Source organism: Falco punctatus, assembly GCF_963210335.1.
Source record: "Falco punctatus genome assembly, chromosome: 2".
NCBI lineage: Eukaryota > Metazoa > Chordata > Aves > Falconiformes > Falconidae > Falco > Falco punctatus.
The window spans coordinates 122,136,682-122,154,216 of record NC_137581.1 but is presented as its reverse complement, the minus strand read 5'-3'; the positions used below and the strand labels follow the sequence as shown (position 1 = coordinate 122,154,216).

The 17,535-nt window shown below is 43.2% G+C and overlaps 1 protein-coding gene across 7 annotated transcripts in view; it reads right to left on the bottom strand.

Moving 5' to 3' along the window:
• Positions 1-17,535, bottom strand: part of COL8A1 (collagen type VIII alpha 1 chain) — a 101,114-nt gene that overhangs the window by 7,238 nt on the left and 76,341 nt on the right. For 5 of the 7 annotated variants that reach the window (XM_080375973.1, XM_080375974.1, XM_080375978.1 and 2 more), the window contains one exon: positions 1,050-1,365. In XM_080375973.1, coding sequence (XP_080232099.1) covers positions 1,050-1,365 — 316 coding nt within the window. Of the gene's footprint in view, positions 1-1,049; positions 1,366-1,943; positions 2,108-5,415; positions 5,523-17,535 lie in introns of all 7 variants that reach the window. The other 2 variants (XM_080375977.1, XM_080375976.1) reach the window with 2 other exon arrangements.

The following is a 17,535-nucleotide window of genomic DNA, read 5'->3' as shown; positions in this document are numbered from 1 at the left end:
TTTGGGGGACGGGGGAGAGATATGGTTTCAGGGCAAAAGAATTAATTGTTCTTTAGGAGGCAGGAACCCTCCTTCTCTGCACATCTGTTTTACGCATGTAGAAAACCTTTGCTTGCTAGACAGGTTGGCTGTAGTAAAAGCAGTTGTGCTTGTTCAGACACTCCAAATGTAGGCCCTGAAATCTTCCATTTCCCTCTGAAGTCAGTGGAGCCTGTGGTTATGCTGAACCCTCAATAAGACAAACAGTTAACCAGCTTGCCTGAAGTTGCACAGACACTCACTGTCCCCACAAGTATTTTATGACACTGGGTGTTCCTGGTTACGCTTTGGGTTTTGGACATTTTTTTGTTGTTTTCTTGAATATCCTAATATTGTCCATATTTTCTTGACTGCATACTGAAACTGCTTGTATGTGCGGACTCGTGCAGTAATGCCCCGTACCTTCAATGCCTCTATTATGCCCATAAATAATGTACAAAAAGAGTATTGCAGAGTCAGAAGAGCAATTCTATGTTTTTATCTGCAAACCTTTAACTCTCAGGGTCTGGACAAAATGGTGATATTCCTGTAAATTCATATCTTGGGGCTCAGCTCTTTTTTCATGTCCAGTCACTGCAGTGAGAGTGGGAGCACCTCTGGGCAGGACCCTGGCTCATCTACCTGGGCCACCATTTGAGACTCCATCAGAGGGTTTTCTGCATGCAGTTGGGATTATGAGGTTTCTCCTAGCCTGGAACAAGCACCCAAACAAACCTGGGGCCAGCCCCGGGTGCTGGAGGCTCGTCACAGGTAGGGCTGCTCAGAGGCCGTGCTGCGCCCCAGGGGATGACTGTGGCCTTGCCCTGGTGACCCTGGGCTGCCCTACAGCTCACATGAGCCTATTTTGTCCACCTGTGGCCAGGTACCAGCCTGGCCAGTCCTTCGGGCACATGGGTGTTATGCCCAGCCTGCAGCAGCCTGCTCCCCATCTCCAGTCCCCCCCCGGCAAACAGTGCTGTGGGGCACCAGGTGGGTCCATGTAGGGGTGGTGAGGGACATGCCAAACCTACCTTTCTCTTTCTTGGGAGCCATGTCCTTGCCAAGCAGAGGCATCTGCGGGACCTCCTTCATGTACTGAGGCAGATGGGGGTACTCTTTCCCATACTGCATGTGGGGCACCTCCTTGCCCATGTGCTGCATTGGGATGCCTTCTTTGCCAAGGGGCATGTGAGGTACTTGTTGTCCGAGGGGTTGGTACTGGGGCACCTGGGGTGGTAACTGCTTGATCCCATAGTAGACGCCACCTTGAGCAGACCTCACCAGCTCTAGGTAAATGGTGAGAGCCACTGCCAGCAGCTGCACAGGGAAGAGCAGCACAGCCATCACCTGCAAAAAATACAACAAACCCCACAGTTGGTAGAAAATGTATTTTCATGTTGTGTGTTTCCCATCAGGGCGGACCTGGTCTCATTTTCTGCAGCAAACTGGTTCTCATTTGTGTGTTGCCCTGGAGGACATCCTGCAGCAGGGCTGTATCTGGTTTATTAGCAGCTCTTTAAATAGTACTATTATAGCAAATGTCCTTATACACATTTAGTTTTACACTACTTCGCACACCCTGGGCAATGGCCTCTGCAGTTTCTCCATACAGGGACCTGCTCCCTCCCATCCTGGAGCTGCAATTTTCCACTTTCTTGCTTTGTCAGTGCCACAACACAAGGTTTGGAGAGCTCTGCTGCAAGCTCCAGCACAGGGGAGAGAGCAGGCAGGAGCATGTGGGGAGCTCTTAAAGGCTTTCTGCCCAAGGAAGCTAAATTATCAACACCATAGCAATGAAAGCTCAGCCTCTGCACCTTAAATCTGTGCTGAGGATTGTGCCCCGTGGCTGCAGAGTCGAGGGACTCTCCATTTCTGTAGCAGCTCTTTGCCAGCTCTGCTCCTAAGCTGGGCTCTGATCCGCTCACCTAGAAGAACTGGGCCACCTAGAGAGTGTCAGGGCCATCGCTGCCTCCAGCATTATCAGCTAATCCAAGTCTTGTTCCAGAGATGTTCAACCATTTTCTAAAGGCCTCCACTGCTGCAGACCCTGTCCCCTCCCGAGGCAGCCCATCCCAGTGCCTCAGCAGCCCTGCTAACACAACAGAACAGGGTTGTTTTTTCTTCCTTATCAAAATATGGGCTTGGGTCATCTTGTCCCAAGAACTGGGAACTCCCTAAATGAATGCAGATTTGGGGGCAGTCGGAGGTAACAAGGGGACTCTCCCTGTGTTCAGGTATTTTGCAGTTTGTCCTGCAGCCAAGCCTGGTAGGCAACTCCTGCCTCCTGGCACTCTTTTGCCACTCAGAGCCACAGGGACATGTGAGAGGTAGGTAGGTGGGGTTGGGGGAGGAAATGCATTTCTAGAGAAGGGGGCAGCAAGCAGCTCTGCTTGCCTCCTCTAATGCTGCATAGCATCCAAAATAGGTCTCAAAATAATTTGGGAGGGTGGGACTTTGCACTCAGAGGGACCCGTGGGCAGAGGGTGTGCATGGGCTGCAGGCAGCTGTGAAACTTGCCAGGCTCAAGGGTCAGCGGCACCACAGGTGTCACACCCCAGCGTCGTGACACACGTTTTCCTCACGCGCCACTGTACCGCTCAGCTTGAGCAGCGGGCGGCTGGCATGGGCCGTTCCAGAGAATCTGCTTCCCTGGCTGGTCTGTGCTGACATGAAGGTTATTGACCAGGTGATAATATTGGGTGTCATTTAGTTGCTATGGTTTACTCCTACTTGAAGTTCTCCATGCACTTTGCTTTAGCAAAGCACCTGGAGAAGCGCTCACTGCTCTTTTCAAAACATTTCTCTATTTTGCTGTCTGAAATCTAATCTCTCAATGGAAATTAGTGTATTATCTGAAGGTGTAAGTGGAGACTAAATCAAAATTGTGAGTTGAAACAACCAGCGGGAGGTTGATATTTTCCATAATGATCCTAAACAGACAAATGAACTACAAAAAAGATGGAACTATGTGTTAACAGCAAAACAAACCGTTTAAGAAAATGGAATACTAGTGAATAAACACTAGATGGAGCATATGTTGCACAGCTGCGTTTCTGCAGTCACTTTCTGTCCCAGGAATTTAAGGTCTTGGATGCAACCAGCTGCCATGTGGCAAAGAAAACCAAAGCCAAGATGTACAGGAGTTTTCAAGTGTAGCTAAAGGACAAGCACAGTCACTCATCCTTGTTCAGCAAAGCATTTCAGCGAATGCTTCATATCCAGCAAGTTTAATGTGGCTTTTAGCCCATGACTGGCTGCTTTGCTGTGAGCTAAAGGATTAGGGCCTTAGGATGTGGTATTACTGCTTAAAGCTCAGTGGCACTGGACTGTGAGGACAGCCTGTGTGTGATCAGCTACTGTGGCTCTGCTGGGACATGGTAATTTATTAACCTGCTACAGCTTAATCTGGGTACATGGACCCTAAACAACCTCTGTGTGTGTGTGCGCGCACGCGTGTGCGTGTGTGTATCCCCACTCTTGTCTCTGTTGGCCTTTCTGTTCTGTAACAAGTTACTGGCTGCAGCTTTGGCTTTCTCTAGCAGAGTAAGGTAACACCTGCCTCTGCAGAGAAAATCCCAGCTACTGGAAAATTTGCAGTATTCTGTGCATCTCTCCCCAATGAAAAGCATGGCCTGTATGAAGAGAGAAATGTAGTGACACCTTTTAAAAAATATTAGAAGATATTGCATGATTTAGGACTGTTGTTGAAACGTACAAGTATGAAGGGCAGGGTGGATTTTGAAGAGTGAGTTTATTAATTAGTTTCTTGGCCACTTTGTTTTTCTGGTGGCCAGGCTTTGTTTTTGGTTTTGGTGGGGTTTTTTTTGTTTTGTTTTGTTTTTTAAAGAGAACTTCAGTGGAATAAATTGAGAGGGAAATAGGTAAAATTCCTTTGGATCTGATCTTCCTCCTTGTTTTTGTTACAAAACGTGGGCTTTGTGTGTGAGTGGGAGCTATTTGAAATAATTGAAAAAAATTTCCTAGAGGGAGACAGCAGCCTGCCTGCAGGCTGAACTCAATCTCCTGCTACTTGTGCCAAGCTCCCTCGGCCCTGCCAAGTGCCATGCAATGCACCTGCGGTTTAACAGGCGTGACTATGCAGCACACACCATGGTTTTTTGTGTGTGTGTGTGTAAACTTTGAGGGAGATCAGGTAAGACTTCTAGAGATAGGAAGACTCCAGGAAATGAGGTGGTGTCACTACATCTGTGTTCCCTTTAGTGTTTTTTGACCTATCATAACCAAAACAGTGTGGCCTGGAAAAGACAAATTGCTTCTCATCTATCGATTTTAGCTGGGGCTAGTGCCTGTAACTAGCTGAGGTGGAAGGTGGAGGTTTATTTACTGTACAACCTCGAGCTACATGGGGGACTTGGCCAACATCTTTGTGGGAGGAGGTGAGAGCCTCCCTCGTGGCCTCATGTGAGCTGTCTGGGTCTTGGGATCTGCCACAGATACCTGGGAAGCGGCCTGTGTTCGGTGCCATCCATACAGCTTGTCTCTCCCCCTGGTCCCAAAGGAAGGATCAGACAAAATTAGTCCTGATGAGAAATGTGGTAGAGTTGTGTGTGACTCCTACTGCTCACTGCATCCCAGCAGTAGGTCTGGATGGGTTATTACTATCAGATACCGTCACTATGAGGCAAACCTGCCCCGAAGCATGAGGGATGCCTGGAAGAGTCCTTCAGTGTTTCAGCTTGTTGCCTGTCTCATCCTACTTAGCTTCTCTGAAAGGTTTTTGTGTACTGACAGAAATCGAAGGTTGTTTTTGCTGCCCTGCAGCTTGTTTCTGAATGCCAGGGTGCACAGCTCTTGTTGTTTGAAGACCTTACTAGAAAGCTACCAGTATCTTTAAATGCCTAAAAGCTACTGAAAATCTTGCTCTTGGTTTTTAAAAGAAGCATATAGATTCTAAATGTTGAACAGGTCCTCCAGAGCTTATTAATAGTGAAAGCAGATTTTCCCAGCGATGACAGGACCTAAGGAAAATACCAGAATGAAGAGGAGAAAAATCTATGCTGAAGATGCAGCCAAAGTGTAAGACCTCACACCCTTCACTCAAATCCCAGCAATTTAGGCATCATCTCCACATACATTCATGTAATGTGATCCGATGTGCTTTCAAAGGTGTCTGTTAGCGGAGCAATAAACTGGCTTTGGAATGGGATTTTCCTGGGTTTCTGTCAGAAAGCAATGGGAATGTGTCTGCTATTTATGGCAGGTAAATCAGTGCATGCATGCACCTTTAGAGAAGGCAAAGGCTTAAAGAAAGCAAAGTTTTACCTTAACTGTTTGAATGTCTGAGGGAAGATGGAAGCGAAGTAACAGTGCCTTCATATGTATAAGTCATTTTGTACCAGTCATTCAGATTAAGAGACAATAAACATTTTGCTTTACCTTGGGTGGGGCAAGTCACTTGAGGGTAAAGGAACATTATCCTAAACCACAGTGTTCAGCTGCTTGTGTGTGAATGCATGTGGTTAGCTCTGTGGGTGAAAGAGTCCCTGAAAAAACACAGGCAAAGCTCAAGTGAGAACGTTTCTCAATAACCTTTTTGGTAGAGCTGTTCTCCTGAGAAAACTAGGAAGGACCTTCCTTGGCTATTTGCATTTGTCAGTAGAAACTGAAGACAAAACAAAATGTACCAGCAGTCCTAATTCTTAAATTGATGTGAAGAAATAATGGCTGGTTTAGCCTAATTGTGTAAAGAATGTATGGAAAGAGTGATGCCCATCCATATGGGACTTGAAATCATAGGTGGTCTTGCAAAGGGTGGAAACCAGACCTTGATTTATCAGTTCTTACAGGGAAGTAATCACTCTGCAACCAAATTTGGGGCTAACTGAAATTTACCCATGTCTCAGAATCTAAGTTACTCGCCCAGAGACTAGGCCTATGAGCTTTTATCACGTGTTGCTTTCGAACTGCTGTGTTTCCTGAACAGGCATAAGGCATGAGTAGACCTCAGTGACCTGAACCCTTCTGCCCTGGGGTCCCCTCCACAGGAGGATGCCTAAAGCTGCAGCGACCTGTTCCCTACTGTGCTGATATGGAGAAATAGTGTGAAATGGGGACAATGGACATCGATTGTGATTGTATATGTCTGCTCAAGGAATGTGGGTATGGTGACTAGTCATGGGTGCGGTGTCTGGTCACATAGGCACACAGCCTTGAGGAGACGCCTACAGTTTTGAGGAGACACCTGCCCTTCTTCCTGTAACAAAGGGGCTATTTTAAAAAAGAATGAGAAAAGGATGAGAGATATTCCAATGCTGTCCAGAGGGAGAGAGTGCTAAGTCTCCTTGCTGAAGAAGATCGGATGGTCACAAGAACATGAATCACCTACAAACCTGCAAGACCACAACATTCCAGGCAAAGGACTGATAAGCTAATTAACATACAAAGCGAGCGTAAGCGGGTTTACATAACGAATATGTATAGGCGTTAATTGAATATTCATTTGTTTTATTGTATAAATGTGAGATGGTTTGTCACTTCGGGCATGCACGCTTGTGGAGGAGCGATCCCCCGTGCATCTGCGCGCAATAAACATACCTACTTTATAACTTTCGAGTTATAGAGTCTAATTCCGCACGTCAGTGCTGAGGGGATGGTCTTGCTAACACTCAGCTTTCCACATGGAAAATGCCTGCTGCAAAACTTGCAAAATAAAAATCCTAATGACTCTGGAGATTTTGTGCCCAGAAGAGGACTACTAAAAAATATTTGATGCTAAAAAGCTAAAATTTCTAGGATGTCTTTGACTCAAGATCAAAAGTGGTTAGGAACACGGCTATTTTTGGAGTAACTTTGACTGTATTGCCAAGTACCTACAATGGCATATGCAGGGTTGTCTCTGCTCGCGGGGGGAGGGTCCAGTCCCATGGGAACATTATAACCCTCACTGAAGTCTCTCATTGTCATATAAAGACATGCAGGGGCAGCATAATCAATGGAAATGGCAAATAACATGTTACTATGCATCAGGAGTAACACCACTGTGTTGCAGCGAGCTGGTGGGTTGGATACACAGTAGTCCTCCATGGGGAGTTCCCTGGCTGTCCCCCAGCTTGCAGGCAGAGCTACATGGCAGCTCATGTGTCATCAAAGAAAGACTTGTAAGAGAAAGCTACAAAGTCTTCACAGGGCAATAGCTTTTTTTTCCCCATTTTCATTTTTAGTGTTACTTTGGTAACAAATAACCTATAGCATTCCTGTTCTGTATCACATGGTTCCCTTAAACTGCTATGTTATACATGCAATCATGTGCACATGCCCCACCTCCTACACATATTTTTGCTAAGGTCCCCAACACCTGAAAACCATTAATCACTCTGGGCATATAATTTTGGGGGGCATTTGTAAATGAATCCTGTTAGCCAGCTACCTTGCTTCTAAGAAATTCTAGCACAAAATGAGAAGAGCAGCTCAAGGCTTTAGTTCCTCTAGTTGCTCAACACCAGTGAATAGCTGGCGTGGCTTCAAGTGGGGACTATGTGCTTATATGTGAAAAGTCAAGCAAATGTTGGTTATTCTCAGCAGCAGTGCTGTAATGCATAGGTGACTTGAGCAGTGCTCTTCCCAGCATGTTGTTGTCCACAGTTTTCAAAGACACTGTTTCAAAGTTTAATCTCTGCTTACATTAACCTCTGGATCATTAAACTCCTTTGAGGTCTAACTTGTCAGTCAGTGCATACTTTCTGAAAGGATCTGAGGATACCTTGTACTGCACAGAGACTGAATTTTTGTGGGAACTCATGTTTTCAGGGCAGGAAAAACCAGCAACCTTCTGCTTGCCGAACAATTCTGTATCTGCTCAGAGCTTAGGGTGCCACTTAACGCGCACATTACCACTTGAATATAAAGCACTCTTCTGCCTTTCTGTGCCAAACAAGGTTTTGTGTAATTTGGACAGATGTTTTTATATTTGCAATCAAACAAATTAAACACAGTTGGGGGGGTTTCTTTTTGAAAGTTCCATCGTACTCCACATAAAAACAGGGAGTAAAGGCAACCAAATGCAACTTTGCACAAATTTCCTCCGAAAGCTAACCAGTTTCATAACACAAATTAAGACTAGCTACGCTGATTTAATCTTATTTTCAGCAGTAAAGAGCAGGAGGATGGTGAGGGAGAGCACAGCCTCTCTGCGAGGGCTTAGCTATGCTGAGACAGTTGCTCCGTGCTTGACTTCAGCCCAAGCTGTTTTGGGGTCCCACATGATTTTACTTTTAACAGTCCCTACGGCTTCATTGAAGGCAATACCTGTTTCTTGAGTAGGTGAAGAGTTTACCTTGCTAAAGGGTCTGTAAGTGCCCATGTATTCAGTAGGGAGGAAAGCAGGATTTATGGTAAATGTAATCCTGCCTTGCCTCTCATGCAACTTTCCCACAGAGATTGGGGTTGGTTGTTTTTTTTCTTTCCCCTCCCTCCTTTTCACTGTCCCCTCCAAGGAAACTAAGTAGTGCTGAGTGTCTGTGTTCAGTTTAGTTTACCAAGAAACAGCTATTATTCAATATGTTAAAATTAAATTAAATCATATTTTGCTCAAGGTCTAACAACTGTGTCTGATTATCATGTGGTATTTACTAAATCTAAGACAGTCATAACAAGGATTGTCATAATAAACATTTTAAAATGCACACATGCATAAACCTGTTGCTAATGGGGAATATTCAACATGTGGTGCACAACTATATATTTTTTTTTAATTCAGAATGGTGCCTAGAGTTGCTTTCTTAGAGAAGTGTGAAAACATCTAAATAAATGGCTTAATCTTAAAAACTGATAATCATCTATATGCTATCTTTGGCTTCAGTGGTAATTATACTATCTTTTCTTGCAATGCCTGGGGAGATCGCTGTTAATCCAAAGACAAAGCAGCTGCTTCTGCTCCAATCTTTTTGCAAATACATTAGTGCAAGTGCTCAGTCTGCATGGTCACACACCTCTCTGGATGAAAATGGCACCCTTGGACTTTCCCCATTTCTTACTTCCAAGCAGTGTATATTCGCATGTGTGCCTGAATCTACATATATATGAAAATAATTGTATGTGTGCAGGTATTCATGTGTGCACATATGTGAAAACACACATCCTGAGGCTGGAAGCAGCCATGATGAGGAGGAGAAATTGGGCCATGCAGACATAATTATATTGCCTTTAGTCTTCTCCTCGTGCCCGGTCTGCTGCAAGCCTACCTACACGGGCCTGGGTAGGCATCTCCTTCCTTCTCTGCAAATCTGGGCATGATTAGATTGGCATCTCCACAACCCCTAACTCCCAGGCACAGGGATCTGCCGACCCAACACAAAGCTCACGATTTATGATGGTATTCAGATGCCTGGCACTAGTAATTGATTTCCAGGGGAGTTAGTCTCTTGCGTGTCTTTGAAGATCTGGCCCAGAAGCTGTTTGCTGGAAAATGCCTGAAAGCCACTTGCAGTCAGACCGTGGGGAGCCGTGACAAGGATCAGCATGCTGGGCATTGTTGGCTGGGTGACCGCAGTCCCTGGGGATGCTGCTGTCTTGCGTGGTGGGATGTACTTGTTTGCACTAAGCAGTGTCTGACCTCGGAGTGGGGAGGAAGGACCAACGTGGGGGAATGTTTGCAGAAAAGCATGCGACTTCAATTATGGGATTAGAATTAATTATAGGTAGGATTTAACAAATACCTCCCTTTGAATACATTTTCCTGTTCTCTGCCATACACCATGCGCTTGAATCCTCTGCCCAGTGCTCTCTTTTGGGCAGTTTGCCTACAGTCTTGGTGGCAGGCAGCTTTGATGGAGACACTTAAGCGACTGCCACTAACTCCCCATTCAGTGATTGGCTGTACGAGGCACATAAACCCGGACCTGATAATGTGGAACACACAAAGCGATCAAAGCCTAGAGCTGCCTCCCCGCTTATCGGCACGTAATCGCCCTCCTGGCGTGGAGCCCAGGACTGGCGCCTGATAAGTCCAAGCACAGATTGTTTGTTCAACGTGGGAACTGAACTGAGGGCTGCTTCTCTGAAGCCGTGGTGCTACCGGGCACTGCAGGAGCTCACTGTGGGGCACAAGCACTGACACTGTCCAAGGAATCTGCCTTACCAGATCTAACTCTAGCAGGTTTTCTGCATGCAGCCCACTGGCATCGAGGCTGGTTGCCACGGAAGTGTTTTTATAGCCAACCGACCATCTCCTGGGGGCATTGTTAGTTTGGGGATTGTTATGGCGAAACCACTTCACATCTACTGCCAGTCCCCTATGCCAGTCCCCTACCCCAAAATAAATGCAAAGACAAACAACCGGAGGTGCTGAAGGGCTGAAGTGCTCGATCCAGTGGACTGAAACTCAGGGTGTTGATAATGAACCATGGTGATTACTCATTGCAGAACAGTGTGGATGGGGAACTACAAGCTTTTTGTGGAAACCTCCCTTCTCAGCTGTCACTCTCACTCATCACTCTTGGCCTTACTCTGCCCTGAGATAGGTTGTGCTGGCTGTGTGCAGTAGAAGCCTCCCAAATTTTCATGGTACAATTGTTTGCATGTTACTAAGGTTTGCAAAGCATATCACAGCTTTTTACTACTTTAATCCAAAGCAGTGCCTCTAGCAGTGTTGCTATGAATTATACTCACTGGTGAAAGTGTACAATATTTCCATTTCACTACCTCTTGGTTCAGCCAGCTACAGCTTTGTGAATGAGCCACACGCTAGCAATTGACTCTAAATGACAAGTGAATAATCTGCACAGTTAGGTGTTAAGCTTATTAATCAGTGAAATGCTCCATCCTGTCAAATGTATTGGAGTAGACAAAAGTGAGTGAAGAAGACTGACCCTTTTGGTGGCAATTAATAAAATCAAATGTATTCTGAATCTTCACCTAAATACTCAGAAGTGGCAGAAAGTCTTATTCTGAAGGACATCTACCAGTTTTACTGCTCAGAGAATTCTTGGTTCCTCATTTAATTAATCAATGTATTGTATTAAAAGAAAAAATAAAATATATTCTTTGTGAAGGTGCATTGGGTCCTAAAGAGACACAAAAGATCAACTCCGGCTATATATATTTTATTCTAATACAGCCTGGCTTAGGGTTTTCTTTCATGTGTCTGGGAAGACTGCTTTGAAGGACAGCAGTGTGTGAATTAGTAGATCTCTATGCCTTTAGGAAAGCTTAGATGTGCATGCAAAAATCCCATTCCTTAACATCTGCAAGACACAAAGTATGTATTTTTATTAAATACTTTCAAAGCGGCAATAGAAAGGAAAATGCTGACTATAAAAGTTCTCTTGGTAATGAAAACGACTGATTGTTACAGAAGTCGCAGGGAAGGTCACTTATTTTTTTTATTAGATTAAACATTACGTAAAGCAATACAGGTGTCTACAGATGCGTATTTGTGTAGGCTTGACTTTTCAGACTAGCTAAGCTATGCTCAGTCCCAAACCTGAGGAGCCAGGGAAAAGTTTTAGCCTCTTTATTATCAGTGATGAAGCAGGGACTTCTCTTGAGGTTAGAACTGTATTTCCCCTCCTCTTCCCTCCTTTCTTTAGCACTGCACACATACTGATTAAATGCTTTACAGTGATCTAGATGGGAGCCATTAACCCCTAACAAGGCATCAAGAGCGTGAAATCTCATTAGGAACAAGAGTCTAATTCTGGATGCACAGATTCTTTGGCTGAAGTAATTTTGTTATAGAGAAACTTTATTTCATGTGCCCCTTCACAGTGATCGTACCCTAGCTTTGCAACCCAGACAATGTTTACTTTAACAATCCAGGGAGTTCTTGAACTATAAAGCAAGAAATCTGTGCAGGACTCTGAAGTACTTGGCCTGATCTTAACTTGAAACAATTTACTGTTCTCTGTGACTCCTGTTGCAATCCTGTGGCCTTACACATTGCCTTCTTGCCATAAAATTTGCTTGATTGTCTCTTTCTGAAAGTAGCATGGCATAGCATATCTGATCCTCTTCTCACTTTGATGGCATAAAAAATGTGTTTTCTTCGCCTCTTGTCCTCATGCTGCTTCATGACTGTTTTTTTAATATATATACATAAAAAAGCAAAAGGCTTTGGAGGGTCCATTTTGGAGGTGCATTGTTACCACTTATAATATTTCTATTCACTGTGCTTTGTTGAGCCTTTTGAGAGAAAGAGTTGCTTCTCCCTCCCTTATTTTTATTTGCTGTGTTCTAACTGCGCAGCTCCTTGGAACCCCAAAGTCCCAGTCCAAGGGAGATAGGAAAACAATAACAAATGTCCATAAAATATTTTTCTTGAAAAAAACTCCTGTCTCTCATACAATTTTTATTGGAAGGATATTTGCCATTAAAAAGATTTCTGCCCTTTGCATACTTTTCCTACCTTTGCTCAGTGGAAGAAATAATCTTGCCGTAGAAGGTTAAGTATACTAGGCTACTCCACCCAGACAGAAATCAGGAGGATGTTTTAAAATTATTTAGCAATAATTATTTTCCTATTTTATTATAACATATTGCAGATATCATCATATTTTTTAGGATGTGCTGATCTTAAGTCATGATCTGACACCGTTCCATTCACAAAAATCAAGCAAATATTATCTGACAATCATATTTCCTAAATGGGTAAATTTTATTTTGTATGCTCTTTTTCATGATAAATACTAAGATGACAATAACCACAACTAAACACTCATTTTGTTAAAATGGTTTCAAAGCTGGGCTTTTAATTTTTATAAAAGACCCTTTGTTCTCTGGGTAGTATCTATGGGCAGACATGAAGTTGGAAGTTGCTAGATAGTTGACAGTGGATTTACCAGTGTACTTCTCTTCGTAATGTGGCACTTTGGTGCAATCAGCACCAAAAACTCTAGCATACTCCTCTACAGTGCCACTGTGGCTGAACTGCACACACACATCCATGTGTCATGCCAGACAGATCTGCCCATAAAGACCTTCTGTCTTCTCCTCTTGTGCAGCAGGTAAGAAATGCTTCTTACTGAAGTCCATTTCAACACATAACCATTTGACTAGTCAGTGGGCAGAGAGTCAGACTGAAATCATTGTTACTTGTTAATGTGTAACATGTGCAGGCCTACACAGATGCCACTCTCTCCACTTGGCAAGTGCAGAAATAAGGGTACCATGACACCATGTGTTGTGAAATACTCCCTGTAGGTTTGATTCATTGAATACTTATAACAAACATTTGCCACATCTCTCAAAAGCACAGTAAAGAAAAAGAATACTTCTCAAACACATGCACACACACCCCACCACCACCCCACCCACCCCACCCTTACCCTGGATCCATGAAAATTTACAGTAATTTAAACTCCAGAGATGCCATGAGGCAGAAATAATTCCCAATATGCAACCCAATGTATGGTTTAAAGGAGTTTAAATTACTATATCTGTCACCTTGGAATAACACAACCAAGGGCAAAGGAAAGCAAAGCCAAGTACTGCACAGCAAATACTGTTGATTACTCACTTAAGTCTCTCAACTCTACTCTGAGAAACAATATGAAATGTTCAGTGCAGCCATATGGACCCATGATTACTGGTAACTGTGGGACTAGCAAAAACATGGTCTATAAAGCTGGTCACTGCTCAGCTCTTCTGTCTAACTATCATAAAATGTCTGCGGTGGGAGCTGGTACTTGCATTTCATCAGCACAGCAGCCAGGATGGAGGACAGGCTGATAAATCTGTTACTACCCAGCTGGTAAATGGGATGAAAGGGGGACACCAGCCAAGGCAGACATGGGCCTGGAAACACACAAGGAAGTAGGACTGGAGGGGGAAATTAAAGCACTTCAGTCCATAATCAAAATCCATATCCCTGATCAGAGACTGATTAGCTGTTGCCTGAGCTGGCAGGCCACTGAAGTCCTCAAATGCTGCTTGGTCCTGGTGCACAAACCTTCCTTAGTGCACCTGAGTGCTGCACTTAGTGGACCTGAGGCTCCCTTCACCTGCTGACACCTTGCAAGCTTTTAGGCAAGGTTTCTTGTGGCTTTCCTCCTGCCCAGGCCTCCTTGTGTCTGCTGTGACCTGTGCTAGCTCCCACCCACCTCCTGCCAGCTGATGCCTGTAGCTTGCTGGGTCTGGCATGCCTAGTAGGTAGGAAATGCACACTTCAATGCCCTTTGCTAAAGGAAGGAATTAGACCCCTCTTCAGTAGCCTGAGTAAGATGATGCTTGAGCTGCTGACTGCTGCTCAGGGTCTGAAAGAAAAATTTGGCACCTGCCTTCAAAAGGGGATTGTGGGCTATGGGCTGAGAGTGGAGGGACGCACCTGGGTACTTCACTCACCAGAAGGCACTTAAACCCCTGAGAGATCTAAGATTTAGGATGAACTGCTTCAGCTTTTCCTATTTGGTTGGCTTAGGCAGCTCCCCAAACAGTGATTTTTGCAAATCCCCCTGAGGCACTTACCTCCCCTTGCACATGCATGGAGTTCAGGCATGGGCTCCATTATGGGGCCAGATGCAAACATCCCCTCATGGATTAGGATCTGAAAGCTTCTATATCTTGTATTGTTGATCAACTAATGAACACCTCAGTTTTCCTGCCCAGTCCTCCTTTCTGGCTTCAAAATCTGGATTTTTTTGAAGCAGAGATGTATTTTTAAAATTTCTTGTATCTATGCAAAGGAGTAGTCAAGTGCTGGCTATTCCCAGGATGATGCAGTTAAGACAACAGTGACATACTTCACAAAATCTGGTGTTAGAAGAATTAATGCACTTAAATGAAATCATATGCTTCCCCACAAACTTTGTCCACCAGATTCTTACTGCTGAACATCAGAGCCAAAGGTTCATGGCTACCTATATGCCATGGCTTAACCAAATAAAAAATAGGCAGATATTCCTCTAGCAAGGAAGGAGGAGTTGTTTCTCCAAACAGCAGAATGGCTATCAGCGATGCTTACACTAACTCTCTTTTGTTTGACTGTGAGGGGCACCTACATTAATTCTAAGTTAATTCTGCGTTAGGTCAAGAAACCTGCTTGGATTTTCAGATGTCAGTGGAAATCATGTATTCTTAATAGAAATGTTTCTGATGTGCTTTGTGGAAGGCTTCTTTAACCATGTTAAGGAAAGAGATAATCTGTTGTATGTAATTATAACCCACAGGCTCAGGGTTTGAGATGATTATTTTTCAGGTCTGAGCCTTATTCCCTGAAAATTGTGCAAAATTCTCAATAAATTAAATAACAAGGCTGCCTAGATCCTGTAGAAACAAGGTCTTTAAAAGACTGTACTTCCAAGTTGTGCTAGGAAAGTCATCCAGGGACTAATGTTTTCAAAAGATGTGTTTGCAGCTTTGTGAGCTCCAAAAACCTTTGAGGAATACTTTGAGCCAGTGCCTACTGGACACAGGGTGCAATTTTTGTTATGAGTCAGAGTGCTTTACTGCTAAAGGAATACTAAATGGCAAAGTGCTTCTAGCTGAGAAGGAGCCATACCAGCAACCCTGAGCAATGTGCTGGGATAGTAAGCCCTGCCTGTACACGCACACATAAGCATGTGCATAGAAATGATATAGTAAGAATTAAAATAAAGAAATTAAAAACTCCCAAGTCAGCTTTGCTGGTATTACTGTGTCTATATGAGCAGCTTGTGGTGGTGTAATTTTTGTTTCACGCTGCTGACTGACAGGACCCCACAGCACAGAAGCTTAGTAGCAGGCAAAGGAAGAAGCACCTGGAGGAAAGCTGAGCTATGAACAGAGGGGAATGTGTGAAGGAATTAAATGAGGTACCAAAGATTTAGCAGCTGTCTGCTTGAAATTGATGGGTAATCCAATTTCTTCCATCTTCATTGATTTAAGCTTTAATAATAAATCAGCAGTGACAGTACTAGACAGAAGTCTAAGAGCTTTTATAATCTCTGCAATTCTATGTCATTCATGTTTGCTCTTCCATTAGATACTATTTTCATTACAGGTTTTTGAAAGTAACATTTCAGAGAGGGGAAGTAAGGCAAACTTATGGAGAGTTTTCATCTCTCCTTTTAAGACATAGTGGGCAAAATGTACAGACTACTGCCACATGACAATGCCATTGCTTTTAAATGCAGATTTGGATGTATTAGTTTCAAATATTAACTATAGGAAAAAACTATCACTCTCCTATTTTTCTTCTTTTCAACCTAAAAGGCAGCACCAGTAATGAAAATCACCAAGAAATTTTACAAAACCCACCTCAGTACCTTTCTTCTTTTGGCAATTCTGTTTTTCTTGCCTATCTAGGCTCTAGACTGGATTATCTCCTAATGTGTATAGAAATCTCATAAAGCACCATTGAGAACTGCTGTTAAATTCTACCCATGCCTCTTCTCTTCCTGAATTCCTTCTTATTTTATCTTTCTTCTATCATTAATAGCTATACCTTGTTTTGTCCTTTACTGTACATATATCTATTCCCCAAATGATGCAGAGTGTCCATTGAAAATTATTTACTTTTTTGATATTGTAATAATGATTACATGACATTATGTATTTGGTTTGGAAATAAGTCTTCATCTTGATTAAATGTGACACCTGAAATGAACTCATCTTCAAAGGACTAAGCCATGACAAATCATCCAGAGGAAAGGGAGAGGTTTGTGCTTTCCTTCATTTGCAGTCATCAGTATATTGTGACCATACAACACTCCTGTGGCATTCATAATGCAGTGATAACTGTTATGGAGGAGAAGAAAAAACCACTTATTTTTCATTTGGAAATACAAAATTATTAACACAATATTGTTGAAGAATTTTCCTGGCTAGTTTTCCCTTGGCTGCCTCAGGCTAAAAATGACTGTTGAAGTTTAATATTTTACGAATTGTCCTGACTACAAAGGCCTAGTAATTCTCCTTGGGAGGATCTGTGACACAGATAAAATGCAGAAATATGAATGGACATGATGGAAAACTATATGCAGTAGTGACTGTAACTTTGAAAAACTTGTGTCCCCTTAGTTCCTGTGCATCAATTACACTGGTAAATACCAAATGTTTAAAGTAAAAAAAAAAAAAAAAAAAAGTATTTCCTAGAGTTCAGTAATTCAGACCTCCACAGTTGTAAAGAAAAACCTGACATGATCTGGAACAGATTTTTCTCAAGTGACTCAATTAATCACTTGCATGTGACAAGTAGCAACATGAGAAGCTTGTGAAATTCAACAGCTGGGGAACTGGTCACTTGTGCACACAGGCAATTTGACATATATAGATAATCTCATTAATTCTTAATGAGAACTATAACCTGTATAAAGTTTGCTAGTTGTTAAATACTTTTAAATGGATCTCAACCTGTATATACCCAGACATATATATCCATATATCCAGACATATATCCATGCAGTAGACTATAGCCTGTTTTTCTTAATCAAGCAAAACTACAACAAGAATTTTGCTCAATTAAGAACTGAAGAATTTGGCTGAGTTTTATTCAGTTCCTGGCAGTAGGAAAAATTGATCTTTCCAACATTAAGTGCCAGTGCAAAACATTTTGGCAAGGAATGAATGTCAACTTAGATCTATGAA